The sequence below is a fragment of the Coffea eugenioides genome, chromosome 11 (assembly GCF_003713205.1).
Source record: "Coffea eugenioides isolate CCC68of chromosome 11, Ceug_1.0, whole genome shotgun sequence".
Classification (NCBI taxonomy): domain Eukaryota; kingdom Viridiplantae; phylum Streptophyta; class Magnoliopsida; order Gentianales; family Rubiaceae; genus Coffea; species Coffea eugenioides.
The window spans coordinates 30183075-30195834 of record NC_040045.1 but is presented as its reverse complement, the minus strand read 5'-3'; the positions used below and the strand labels follow the sequence as shown (position 1 = coordinate 30195834).

The window sequence follows — 12760 nt, the reverse complement described above, 5'->3', positions numbered from 1 at the left end:
TCTAAAGCATAAAACCGTTGACAGAAAATTAGATCAGTGAACAAGATAAACAATCTAAATTGTTCGACATCGAATATTTATTCCGTTCAAATGCTAACAGTAAAATAATTATCTTTATAATCAGTCGTAAATAAAAAAATCAATGAGATTCTTATAATATCGATTTTAATGAAACATAAGAAAGTGTAATGTAAGTATGAATAATATAAGAGAATTATTAGATTTCAAACTTTTGAGAGAGTTGAAACAATTGCTGGTAGAAAAAGAGAAAGGTTTTGGGATCAAAAATTTCAAAAGGTAAGGAAAGGAAATATTTGGTTTCCAATCACATAATAGTTTATTGGGAAAAAAATTCCTTCGAAAGCTATTGATTTGATGTTAGAATCATCTTGGTTTAGTTAATTGGTAACAGGCACCTCCTAGTTTACGTTACAGTTGCTACGTTATTCTTTGTTTTAAAAAAAAAAACTTATTAAGCTCTATCATTTTCCCATTGGATAGAATTGGGCAAGTTGGGATGCATAAAAAAAAATCTTTAGAAATATTTGGAAAAACAAATTACAAATTACAATAATTTTGCAAATTATCAATGTTAAGTTCTAATTAGTCCTCTGCAATCAACATATAAAAGTAAAAAGAATAAGCTAGATGAAGGCAGGCCTACAAAAATGTGAAATTTTTCAAAGAGCAAAATGAAAAACAGAGTATAAGTGCTTTTATAGGAACTTACTCAACGGAAATTCCTCCTCAGGCGAGTAGTCTTCAATGCGATCATTACCCAGATTTTGTCACAGGTACTTTCTATAAACTTGAAGTATGCATAGCGCCATGACTTCTTGAAGAGAAGGATTCCCAGAACTCCCAAGAGCCCGACAGCAAAACCCGGTCCCATTCCAGCATAAAACCAAGACCAATCAGATTCGTTGTGGCCTTCATCATCATCAACAGGCCCATTTTTGGTAGGCAATTTGTGTTCCGAGCAGTTGTTTGGGAGCGGGTTTCCACAAAGTCCACTGTTTCCTTCATAGATGGATGGATCGGTCAAGGTCTGAAGATGATTTCCGGATGGTATTGGCCCTGAAAGTTTATTGTGTGACAAATTCAGAGAGTTCAATGAGTACAAATCAGATAAGCTTTCAGGGATTGCACCGAAGAGTGCATTCATTGATAGATCAAGTGTTTCAAGTTGCTTCAAGTTGCCAATCTTCTCGGGGATCCTTCCAGTCAAATGATTCTGTGAAAGATTCAAAACATGCAATTGAACCAGCTCCATTATCCCATCAGGGACCTCGCCAACTAAATTATTTGCTGAGAGGCTTACGGATTTAACAAACCGAATGCTTTTTGGTGAATACTCAACTTCTCTTCCTCCCTTAATGTCTTGAAGGCTTACTTGTGCATAAATGCCGTAACGAATGTCATATGCTGATACCATTAAGGCACTAATGTTGTTAAAGTAGTGAGGAATAAATCCACTCAAGTTCAGCATTGTCAGCGGCGACCACCAGTTGTCGAACTATCGCTCGATCATGAGCCTACACCCCAATGGCGGCGATAAGACGGTGGCCGAGGCCAACACGAAAGAAGAGACATGTGCCTTTGTGGATACGATCGTGAAACTGAACTTGAGTACCCTTTCCAGAGTTGCTGAGGATTTGGCGGGCAAAGCGCAACAACAGGTTTGAGATTTTCAATTTCTTTCGCTGGTTTTTTTGTTTATTAGCTAAGTAATTAGGTTAGTAGCTAGGAAGAGAATTAGAAATTTCAAAAAACAATGAAAAGACAAAAAAAAAAATTTTTTAAAAACAAAAAGATTTTGGTTTCCTCTTTTTTTTTCCTTTCTTATTTGCTAAAAAAACATTGAAAAAAAAGACAAAAAAATAAAAAAGCAAAAAAGATTTTTGGCTTCTTTTTTTTTCGTTTACTTTTCTTTGGTAGGAAAAGAATTTTAAAAAAACTTGAAAAATCAAAAAAAGTGAAAAAAGATTTTCGTTTCTTTTTTCCTTTTTTATTTGCAAGCAAAGAACAAAAAACATTGACAAAAACAAAAAAGACCAAAAAAATCAAAAAATCCAAAAAAGCACAAAAATATTTTGGTTTCTTTTTTTTGTTTACTTTTTTTAGTAGAAAAAACATTTTTTTAAAAAAAGAAAAAATTGAAAAATGATTATGGTTTCTTTTTACTTTTTTATTTGCAAGTAAAGAACGAAAAATTGAAAAAACAAAAAATCCAAAAAACTAAAGGATTTTGGTTTCTTTATTCCTTTACTTTTTATTAGTAGGGAAAGAAATTTTTTTTTAAAAAAAAAAGCAAAAAAATGTAAAAAAATGAAAAAAAAAGACATTATAGAAAATTCGCTTAGCTCTACCTAACCTGTATCCATCAACTATGCAAGAGGTGTTATTGTTTTCAAAAGGAAAAAAGGGTAATGCATAATTTTAAATCTGCCACTTTAATGTCTCATAAATACTCTACAAGATCAGTAATTAAATTTCTGTCCTTTTGTTAACTAAACAGCACTTGATTCTTTTTTGCCCTATTTAGCCTGCCTATAAACGCTATCTTCTTAACTTTTTAACTGTTAGTGAACATTTTAATAGCCACTGATGATCACTTGAGTTCCTATTAGTATGTCTAAGTGAGTTCCCTATAAATTTGCCTAAATACCAGAGGTGAAAATGATAGGTACTTCCACTTTCAAGCGTCAAAGTCAGCTATACTTGGGAATCTGTCTAAAGCTACTTCACACGCCTTTGCACGTATAACAACTAGCCCCATAATTGTGTGATAATGCGATGGTATAGCTTTTGATGTGAATGAAATACTAATTGGCCTCTTTCCATTTCTACCTTGGCTTAGAAACTGAAAAAAGTACAAGTTAAAACTTGAAGTCTGCGCCTAGTGATTGGAGTTGACATCTTAATAAGTTGGTGAGGTGATAAAGCAATCAAGGGCAAGTTAGTGCCATGTATCTGTTGTGGTTCCCTGTTCGGTTGTTGCAGAGTAAGTCAAGTCGGGAGTCTCGCTATACCAAATAATAAGTGAGCGTGCAGTTGTGATTCCCATGCCAAACATCTCCCGAGTGAGCCAGTTACATTCTCAGGAGACCTAAAAATGAATAAGTGCAAAAAGAGCACAAAATAGCACCAAAAAAAAGGTGCTTCTGAAAAAAATTGGGATTGCAATTGCCACAAGAGGGACAGCTTTGCAGTCGAAAACAAAATCTATTAACAACCTGCAGCCAAGTCCTTGCACTCACACAGCGAGGGACAATTGGGGGAACCCCACCGCAACTACAGTGCAGGCCAACCACTATCGTTACTAATGTTAACACCCTGGTTCTGGTGAGCAATTCTAGATCTCACTTGGACCTTCGAATTTTAGGTATATTGGGATTTTAAACCAAAAATCTTGGTTGCGGATGAAAAGTTGAGACGAGTCTTTTGGACGTTTTTAATCCAATTCCTGTGAGCACACCATCTTTCTTTAATATAATTGTCATATGGGCCAGTTAGTATTGAATTCATATCAATTTGTTATGCTTGAACAAATTCCTTTTACTAGGCTAGATGACATTTCATCCCTCACACATGCTGAAGACCGGGAATTAACCAATTATTGCTATTTGATACAGCCTGCTCTATATGTTTTTGAGTGGGAGTATTCGTTAATTTTTCCTTGCATTCAATGCCATAGGGGGTATTCATTGTCCAAGGTGACTTGTCTATGATCGCGAAGAGATGGCTTATCATGCTTGGCACTAGAGACATGAAGTTTTTAACTCCACCTGTGTTGACACAATACATCACACAGCCGGTCCCAAGTCCGGATGAAGTAGGAGGGATTTTATGCTTTAGAAGGCAGCTCTTAGCGTACGTTCTCAAAATCCTTTTGTGTAGATTATATATGAAAGGTTGGTGAATGTGAATTTTTTTTTTCATTCTTCTTGGTAGTGCTGAATTTCTGGTCTTCATTTCATAGTTGATCTGGATTTTAGCATCTATCCCTGATAGGTTGCAATTTTATCATTTATTTTATTATTAATTTCTCCTATTACTTGACCTAATATGGATTAATTATTAGATTTTACTCACTTTTCATAATTTGCATTTATTTCAGGGAATAGAATGAAAATATGATAACAAGTGTCAATTTGACAGAAAAGGAGTCCAAGTCACAGAGTAACCCCAGGGGCAATGTTGGCAACGGAAAAACTGGGGCCTATTTCGGTAATTGCTGAGGAAAAGAAAGACGGAAGTCTTCCTGACCGTTGGGCAAGCCGTCGCACGACAGCATCAAAGGCTACTTAGATAGAAATTGAGTAGAGGACTTTTTCTTTTTTTTTTTAGCTTTTGTTGACTTTTCCCTGAGACCTTTTCTTTTGCTTTTGATTCTTACGGATGTCAGGAGCACTTAGAAGATTCAATCACTCTATTTAAGTTTCGTTCCCTTTTATTCGTACGGATGAATTGAATTTCCCCAATTTCCAAGGACAATGGCTGCGGCTTTCTTTACAATTTCCTGTGGGTTTTGTTCATCAAATATGAACTGATTTCCTCACTCTAGTCAAGGGACAACGGAGGCTTTGGTTCATCTAAAAATTATGAAATCGATTTAATTTTATTTTTTCCTTTTATTTATTGGTATTCGCATATTCCTTGATTGCAGTACTTATGATTATTTAATTAATTGATTGTCTTGGATCCGGATAATTAGTTAACTTGATAATCTATTGTCAATTAGGGCATTAAATCCGTAATTGTTTAATTGCCTTGAATTAGTGACAGCTGACATGATTGGGTTTGTGTCAGGGGAATACGCGGGCTAATATGAAATAACCCTGGTAGTGTGTTATTTGGTTATAATAGGGCTCATCTAATACGTAAGACAATTGGAGAATTAAATCTTATGGGCGTACCTAGGATTATTTCTCAATTAGAGTAGTGATTAACGGGCGTACCTTGATCACCGACGCAGTAAGGAGGGGTTGACTGTCATCGCTTATTTGGCAGTTATAACCTATTTATTAATAAATAATTGGAATTGCTTGTGCATCGATAATCAATTAGGTGAACCATTGCTGAAGTTATTTCTTGGCTAGATCTTTAATTATCACCCATTTGATTTTAGTAATTTGTTATTTAATTTTTAGTAGATTCTTAGATTTTATTTGAATTTCTTTGATTGTCACCTTCTGCACAAAAACACCCCCTTTGTTACTGTGAATTTGAAAAGAAACAGTTACACCCAATCCCTGTGGATTCGACCCTACTTACCACTATTTACAAAAATTAACTTTAGTTGAGCAGATTTTTATTATTGTACAGGTCCAACACCTGTCAATTTTTTGCGCCGTTGCCGGGGACTAGTGTCAGTTATTTATTTCTTTTTAAATTCATTTTTGCTCTAATTTTCTGGTATTTTTCTAGTATCTGCCTCGGTCATCTCGTACAGGTGAATTGATTTTTGACCCTGAGGTAGAAAAGACTGCGCGTAGAACGAGAAAAGAGACCAGACAGCTCAGAGAGGAGCAATCAAGTGCTGCATCTTAGAGACTTGAGCCTGAAGTTGAACCAACAGATTCGTTTGGTGACACTTCGAGTGACTCGAATCAAGAAGAAGTCACTATGACTAATGCACAAACATTAAGGGAGTTGGCTGCTCCTGATTTAAATCAGCAGCCTTTGTGCATTTCCCAAGATTAAATGATAACACTCCATTTGAATTAAAATCTGGTCTAATTCATTTTTTACCATCTTTTCATGGTTTGCTAGATGAAGAGCCGTATAAGCATTTGCAGGAGTTTGACGTCGTGTGCAACAGTATGAAGCCTCGGGAATTACAGAAGAGCAAATAAAAATGAGGGCATTCTCCTTCTCCTTGAAAGACTCTGCAAAGGATTGGTTGTACTACCTACCACCAAGTAGTATCATCACGTGGGGCCAGCTGAAGAAAAAGTTCTTAGACAAGTACTTTCCTGCGTCTCGAGCTGCAAGTCTAAGAAAGGAGATTTGTGGTATCAAGCAGCACCCAAAGGAGTCACTCTACGACTACTGGGAGCGATTCAAGAAATTGTGCATCAAGTGCCCCCAGTACTAAATAAGTGAGCAGTTGCTCATACAGTATTTTTACGAGGGGCTCCTTTTCAGAGACAGAAGCATCATTGATGCTGCGAGTGGAGGGGCACTGGTGAACAAGACCCCTCGGGCAGCGTGGGAACTAATTGAGGGAATGGCGGAGAATTTGCAGCAATTTGATACGAGGGAGGATGTCCCGATACGCAAGGTAAATGAGGTAGAGACATCCTCTATCCAGCAGCAGTTGACTGAGTTGACTTCTTTTGTTAGGCAACCGGCTGTTGGAAATTCATCACAAGCCAAGGTGTGTGGGATTTGCACTGGTATGGGTCATTGTACAGGACATGTGCCCAATGATTCAAGAAGAAAGTGCAGAGCACGTAAATATGACTGGTCACGCGCCTGCGCCGGCGCCAAGAAAGGCCTACGACCCGTATTCGAACACATATAACTCGGGCTGGAGAGTTCACCCTAACTTCACCTATGGAGGAAATTGGCAAATCCAATTTTACACCAAACAGGCAGCAAGGGCATCAACAGCAGTATCAGCCGCGCCCACCACCACCCCCCTCTTCAAACTCAAGTCCGTCTTTGGAAGAAATGATGAAGCAATTACTTGCTAATCAACAAAAGACGGACTCTAACGTGCAAAGCATGAGGAATCAACTGGGACAAGTGCAATCACTGCAAATTCAAGTAAATCAAATGGCCATCGCAATCAACCGTTTGGAGTCCCAGGTTTATGGAAAATTGCCGTCTCAACCTGAATTGAACCTGAAGAACGTAAGTGTGATGACTTTAAGGAGCGGGAAGAAAATTCAGGGACCTGACCTCACTATTTCAAAGGACAAGGATGAGGAAAAGATCGAAAACGAGCTTGAGAAGGAAGGCAGTAATGGCACAAATTCAAAGGTACTCCCAGACCCAGCCATTACAGTAAAAACTAACTAGCCTCTCTTTCCTAGCAGGTTAGAGAAACCGAGGAAGCAGGATAATGAGAAGGAGATCCTGGAGGTGTTCCGCAAGGTGGAGATCAATATTCCTCTATTAAACGCCATCAAACAAGTGCCGAAATATGCAAAGTTTTTGAGGGACCTGTGCGTCAATCGAAGGAGGCTGAGGAGAGATGAAAGAGTCATCGTGGGGGAGAATGTGTCCGCAGTTTTGCAGAGAAAACTCCCACCAAAGTGCGGGGATCCAGGTAGGTTTACTGTCCCATGTAGGATAGGTAATACTTTGATTAGGAATACCCTACTGGACTTAGGAGCATCGATCAACGTAATGCCTAAATCTATGTATGCTTCTTTGAACCTCGGTCTATTAAAAGAAACTGAAATAATAATTCAATTAGTTGACCGAATAAATGCATACCCTGATGGGTTGGTCGAGGATGTGCTGGTTAAAGTTAATGAATTGGTATTTCCAGCTAACTTTTATGTATTTGACATGGATGATGATCATTCCCCTGACCCCTTACCTTTGCTGTTAGGTAGACCCTTTTTTAGTACAACACAGACAAAAATTGACGTTAATAAGGGTACATTGTCCATGAAATTTGATGGAGAATTAGTCTATTTTAATATTTTTGATACAATGGAACATCTTGTTAACTCTCACTCTGTGTTTATTATTCATGCTATTAATCTCTCTGTGCAAGAATTTTCTGAGTTTGTTTGTAGGGGCAAATTCAAATTTACTGAGAACAAATATAAGGGGATGAAAGCAACGTATGAGGTGAAAAGGAACAGGAAGTTAAGAAAGAAGGCTGTACTCAAAAGCTATTTGGATCCTGGAGGAGGGCCACCGATTACAAAGAAAATTGAGTTACACCTAGATTGAAGAGTGGTGTTCAATGTCTAGCCAAAAACATTAAAGAAAGGCGCTCATTGGGAGGCAACCCAATTTCTTTTAATTGTTTGTTCAGTTTTGTTTGATAGTTTAAATATGTTTTCCTTGAGTTTGACTGATTTCTGGCTTCAATTTTCGTTTTTGATGATTCGTAGGTATCTCTCTGACATGACGCGCCCGCGTCAAGTAGTATGGAGAGCTCATGGTCAGAAGAGTTCTCGCCCTCATGACGTGCCCGCGTCAAGTCGTATGGAGAACTCATGGTCAGAAGGGTTTTTACCTTCTTGACGTGCCCATGTCACGTTCGCGGGAAAGGTAAGTATTCAAAACTCGAGAACAGTTTTCGATTTCCTGTTAATCTCTAATTTTGAATTGCGAAAATAAGTTTTGTTAATAATAATATTCAAAAAAAAATAAAAAATAATAAAAATAACAAAAAAAATTTTTTTTAAAAATTTACAAAAATTTTTCAAAAAAATGGGTCTTTCCGTTTAGCTATAACTTTTAATTTTCAAAATTAGAATTTATAAAAAATCTAAAAATGAAAAAAAATGCAAAAAAGAGAGAAAAAACAAAAAAAAAACTATTTTGTTTTTTTTTTCTCTTTTCTTTTTTTTTCGTTCTTTTCTTTTCTTTCTTTGCTTTTTCTTTCTTTCTTCTTCTTTCTTCCTCTTTTCCTTTCTTTCTTCTCCCCTGTTTCTTCTTCTTGTTCGGCCGAGCCACTGCCGCCGCCTCTCGTTCGTGCGCTGCCCCCTGGCCCCACCACGCGCGCGCCAATCTCTTATCTCTCTCCCTTCCCGTTCACGCCTCTCCCTCCCTCGTGTGTCAATTTTCACCCACCGCCGCCATCGCACTTGCCCACCCTGGTGCCAGGTTGCCACTTTGGATGTTAGAGTGAAGAATATTAACGCCAATGTGGCCAACATTGCCCAGAATCTAGGGGCATTTATGCAGCACGCCAGTTTTCCTCCTCCTTTTGGGCCTCACCCGTCGATGTTTTTGACGATTTCAGGGAAATACCGTTGCCCTTCTTCTTGCTATTACTGTTTATTTGTCACATTGAGGGCAATGTGTCATTTAGGTGGGGGGACAGCTGTGGTACTAGTATTTCTAGTTTTTAATTTTAGATGTTTTTCCTTTATTTTTAGTTTGTTATTTGTTCATTTTCGTTCAGTCTCTTTCTTTCTTTCTAGTGATGAGCTCTCATGTGAATGCCAAAGTTTGATGTTGGATTGTTGACTCTAAATCTACTATTGTCAAGTTTTAATAATAAAAGTATATCGAGTTAATGTGGTTGAGTCCAAAACGTCTCTTTGGTGAATATCGGTGACTGCTTGACTCTTTTGATTTCTGTGTTAACTTTTCTAGGCATAGGGAATGACTGTTGGCATTTTCATGTGAATTGGTCCAATATTGACCTAGTTCTTCATGTTTGGCAATAATGAGGCTAGCTGCTCCTAAATTTTGTTTTTAGCGGTATTATTTTACATTATTGTATTATTTGGCTGTGAATAAGTTTGGTTGTACGCTGCTATTAGTTACTACTGAGTAATCGGGAATTCTCACCTAAAAGTGTCGATTCTCGCGTCAAAAAGTATTAATTTCTGAATACGTGGTCGTATAGCGATAGGAGCTGAGTAATCGGGTTTCTTCATCTGAAAAATGTCGGAGTTCGCGTCAAAAGACTCCAATGACTAAAGACTAAGTCTTTTGTGCTATCTAAAAAAAAAAGGAGAAAAGAAAAATAATAAATAATAGAAAATGTGAAAAAAAGTGCAGGTTGTGTTAGTGTGAGTTAGAGGTCAGCTTGCCGATTATGGATTTAATATGGAGATTTTGGTTAATATTTGGACCATTTGCTGATAAATGTTATGCGTCATTTCTTTTTCTTAGATTAGTTAATTTGGAATTGAAGAGGGTTGTGGTTTAGAAGCTAACCGGGGTAATGTTTCTCGGATTTCGATCACTAATGCTTGATATATGATTTTTCTTGGTATCTTGGTAATATGGTAGATAGAGCAATAGCCATTGTCAAATATTGGTGTTTGTTAACTGTTCTTATGCTTGAGGACAAGTATGGTTTAGGTGTGGGAAAAATTGATAGGTTGCAATTTTATCATTTATTTTATTATTAATTTTCCCTATTACTTGACCTGATATAGATTAATTATTATATTCTACTCACTTTTCATAATTTACATTTATTTTAGGAAGTAGAATGAAAATATAATAACAAGTGTCAATTTGACAGAAAAGGAGTCCAAGTCACAGAATAACCCCAGGGGCAATGTTGGCAACAGAAAAATTGAGGCCTATTTCGGTAATTGCTGAGGAAAAGAAAGACGGAAGTCTTCCTCACCGTTGGGCAAGCCGCCGCACGAGAGCATCAAAGGCTACTTAGATAGAAATTGAGTAGAGGACTTTTTCTTTTTTTTAGCTTTTGTTGACTTTTCCCTGAGACCTTTTCTTTTGCTTTTGATTCTTATGGATGTCAGGAGCACTTAGAAGATTCAATCACTCTATTTAAGTTTCGTTCCCTTTCATTCGTACGGACGAATTGAATTTCCCCAATTTCAAAGTGTGAGAACCCGAAAATTTTCACATTTTCTAAGCAATATTTTATTTTCTTGCCTATATTTTATACTGTCCTTTAAAATATTAAAATTTCTATGTACTTTATAGGTAAGTACAGTTTTAAAATTATTTTCCTAGTATGAGTTAGTGTACATTAGTTTTAAGTGCGTTATAGACGTGGGACCCGCTCGTGTGATATAATTTTGGTGACTAAGTGAGGTTGGTGCTAAGTGTTATTATTTACTAGGTGTTTAGAGATAATTAGAAGTTACCAAATGGATTAGTGTTGGAGAGACAAAAGGATAAGTTTGAAAACAAAAGGTGCCAAGTGTCGCGTTTTGGTTGGTGTTGGACTTTGACTATTTTTCCTCCACCTTTACTAAATCCAAAATTTGACTAAGATCATCTTCATTTCCTCCTAGAGCTGGCCGAAATTTGGAGAGCAAAAGAGAGAGAAAATCTTCATCTTTCACTTCAATTTCTTACCCAAATCTTGAGTTTCAACCGATTAACTTGCAAATTACCCCATAAAACTTACTTTCCAAGTAGTTTTCAAGGTGTTTGTGAAGTTATTTTTGGAGGACAAAGCCTAAGCTACCATCTTTCTTAGGGAGATAAGGTAAATTGTCAAGAAACTCCTTCTTTACTTCAATTAATGGGCAATTTGTGGTTATAGTTGTTGAATTAGTAATTTTGTGAGAAAATTATATGGGTTGAAGTAGGTTTATGAAAATTTCAGTTTCTTGGTGAACTTTCTGCCCTAATATGAAAATTAATGATTGGCTATGGTTTGATAGCTTTGATATGTGAAATAGCTAGTGTTTAGATGTTAGTTTACTTGGCCTAAAGAAATTTCTAGTTTGTAAGCATAAATTCCAACTTGGATGATAACCTGCCCTGCTTCTGCCCGGTTCTATTTCACCATGTTAGAGGCCGAACTAGCCTTAGTACAAAACATGAAAGTTGTATAGAATGATGTTTTATAATTACCTGCAAAATTTCAGCTCAATCGTAGCAACATAGCCTGTGAAAAGACGGAAATACCCTGACTGCCATAGGATTAAAGTCAGTGAACAGTTTTGACAGTGCACCAATCTGATCGTGTCTTTTCACCTTGATACATACTGAACTAGCATTTAGTCAAAACATGAAAGTTGTAGTGCTATGTCTTAGTTTTCCAACGCCCCTGGAATCACCTTGTTTGGACTTTGGTAGCCTGAGTTATTGTCATTTACGCATAAGGCGGTCAACAAGCCCGAATGTGAGATGCTGGTTCTGTTATTTGAGATTTTGACTTAGATACACTACAAACTGGACTGAGTGGTCTTCATCAAAGTTATAGGCTTTTGTCTTAGCTTCAAAACGGTATAAATTTCACCCCAATCTGATAAGCGTAGCTTCAGTGGTATCCGTTACGCAAAACAACGTCAAATCTGTCTTTTGTTTTCCAACTTAAACTTCATTTCCGCACATGCTCCTAGCTTGATTTTGTACTTGTATGACTTGGAGCCTATGGAATGGCTATTGAAATGAGATGATTTTGTATATGACTTTGGGTTTGATTGAGGAAAAGAATGAAGTCATCAATGGCTGGAAAATAGGTAAATACAAAGGGCGTGCTACCCAAATTTACGCTCGAGAACTAGGTCGATATACTTGCGACTTGAGTAAGGCTTGAGAGTGAATACCACGCGAACCATCTAGGGTATTTACGTTTTCTTTGCCACTTCGACTCAAATAGCGATTTTAAAATTTTACAAGTGAGTCTAAGTTTACAAATATTTTACTTATGTCATTTGGTTTCAATGTACTCTTTTCACTACCAAAACCATATTTATACTTTGTACTAGTACGTATTCGACTTTTCTTTAACTCACTTACATCTTTGATGGTTGAAGTATAATATGTTCGTTTGATTATATTAGGATACCTTGGTGATTGATGGTGTATCCGGAAGGAAACTTTGGACGTTATTTTGCTTAAATAGGTGAGTGTTCCTTGTTGCTATATTTTCCTTGACTTCATAGCTTGTTGTTATTGTTTGGTAATGTGTTAATTGCTCTTAATGATTGCCAAAACGAGTTTTCTAGGCGAGTGTGTACTTTATCGCACTCGACCTAAATGATTGTGAAATTTTCAATGATTGAACGATTATATGCGCATGTATGTAAGCCTTTTGGCTGAACTGAGCCCTGCTCTTCGTTACCGATCGACTCGAGCCAGAAGCGGATTCGGTCGGGTGATATGGTGACCCTGGGTG

The 12760-nt window shown here is 37.1% G+C and overlaps 2 protein-coding genes across 2 annotated transcripts; one reads left to right on the top strand and one right to left on the bottom strand.

The window, feature by feature from the left end:
- Window positions 1-788: 788 nt before the first annotated feature.
- Window positions 789-1489, bottom strand: LOC113752228 (receptor-like protein 33). Its single transcript, XM_027296353.1, has 2 exons — window positions 883-1489; window positions 789-835 (listed from the first exon to the last, which is right to left on the bottom strand). Exons 1-2 carry the CDS (start codon window positions 1487-1489, stop codon window positions 789-791), a joined length of 654 nt encoding a protein of 217 aa, XP_027152154.1.
- Window positions 1490-6561: 5072 nt separating this feature from the next.
- LOC113752227 lies at window positions 6562-7917 on the top strand. Its single transcript, XM_027296351.1, has 2 exons — window positions 6562-6990; window positions 7069-7917. The coding sequence occupies exons 1-2, from the start codon at window positions 6562-6564 to the stop codon at window positions 7915-7917; spliced, it is 1278 nt and encodes a 425-aa protein (XP_027152152.1).
- Window positions 7918-12760: the final 4843 nt, after the last annotated feature.

What these genes read in the sequence shown, in the direction of transcription:
- LOC113752228 (XM_027296353.1), bottom strand. Translation starts at nt 1,489, where the DNA reads ATGCTGAACTTGAGTGGATTTATTCCTCACTACTTTAACAACATTAGT. An exon ending in TTATGCTGGAATGGGACCGG is followed by an intron (nt 836 to 882) that starts GTTTTGCTGTCG and finishes CTTCTCTTCAAG; the next exon opens with AAGTCATGGCGCTATGCATA.
- LOC113752227 (XM_027296351.1), top strand. Translation starts at nt 6,562, where the DNA reads ATGGAGGAAATTGGCAAATCCAATTTTACACCAAACAGGCAGCAAGGG. An exon ending in GTAATGGCACAAATTCAAAG is followed by an intron (nt 6,991 to 7,068) that starts GTACTCCCAGAC and finishes CCGAGGAAGCAG; the next exon opens with GATAATGAGAAGGAGATCCT.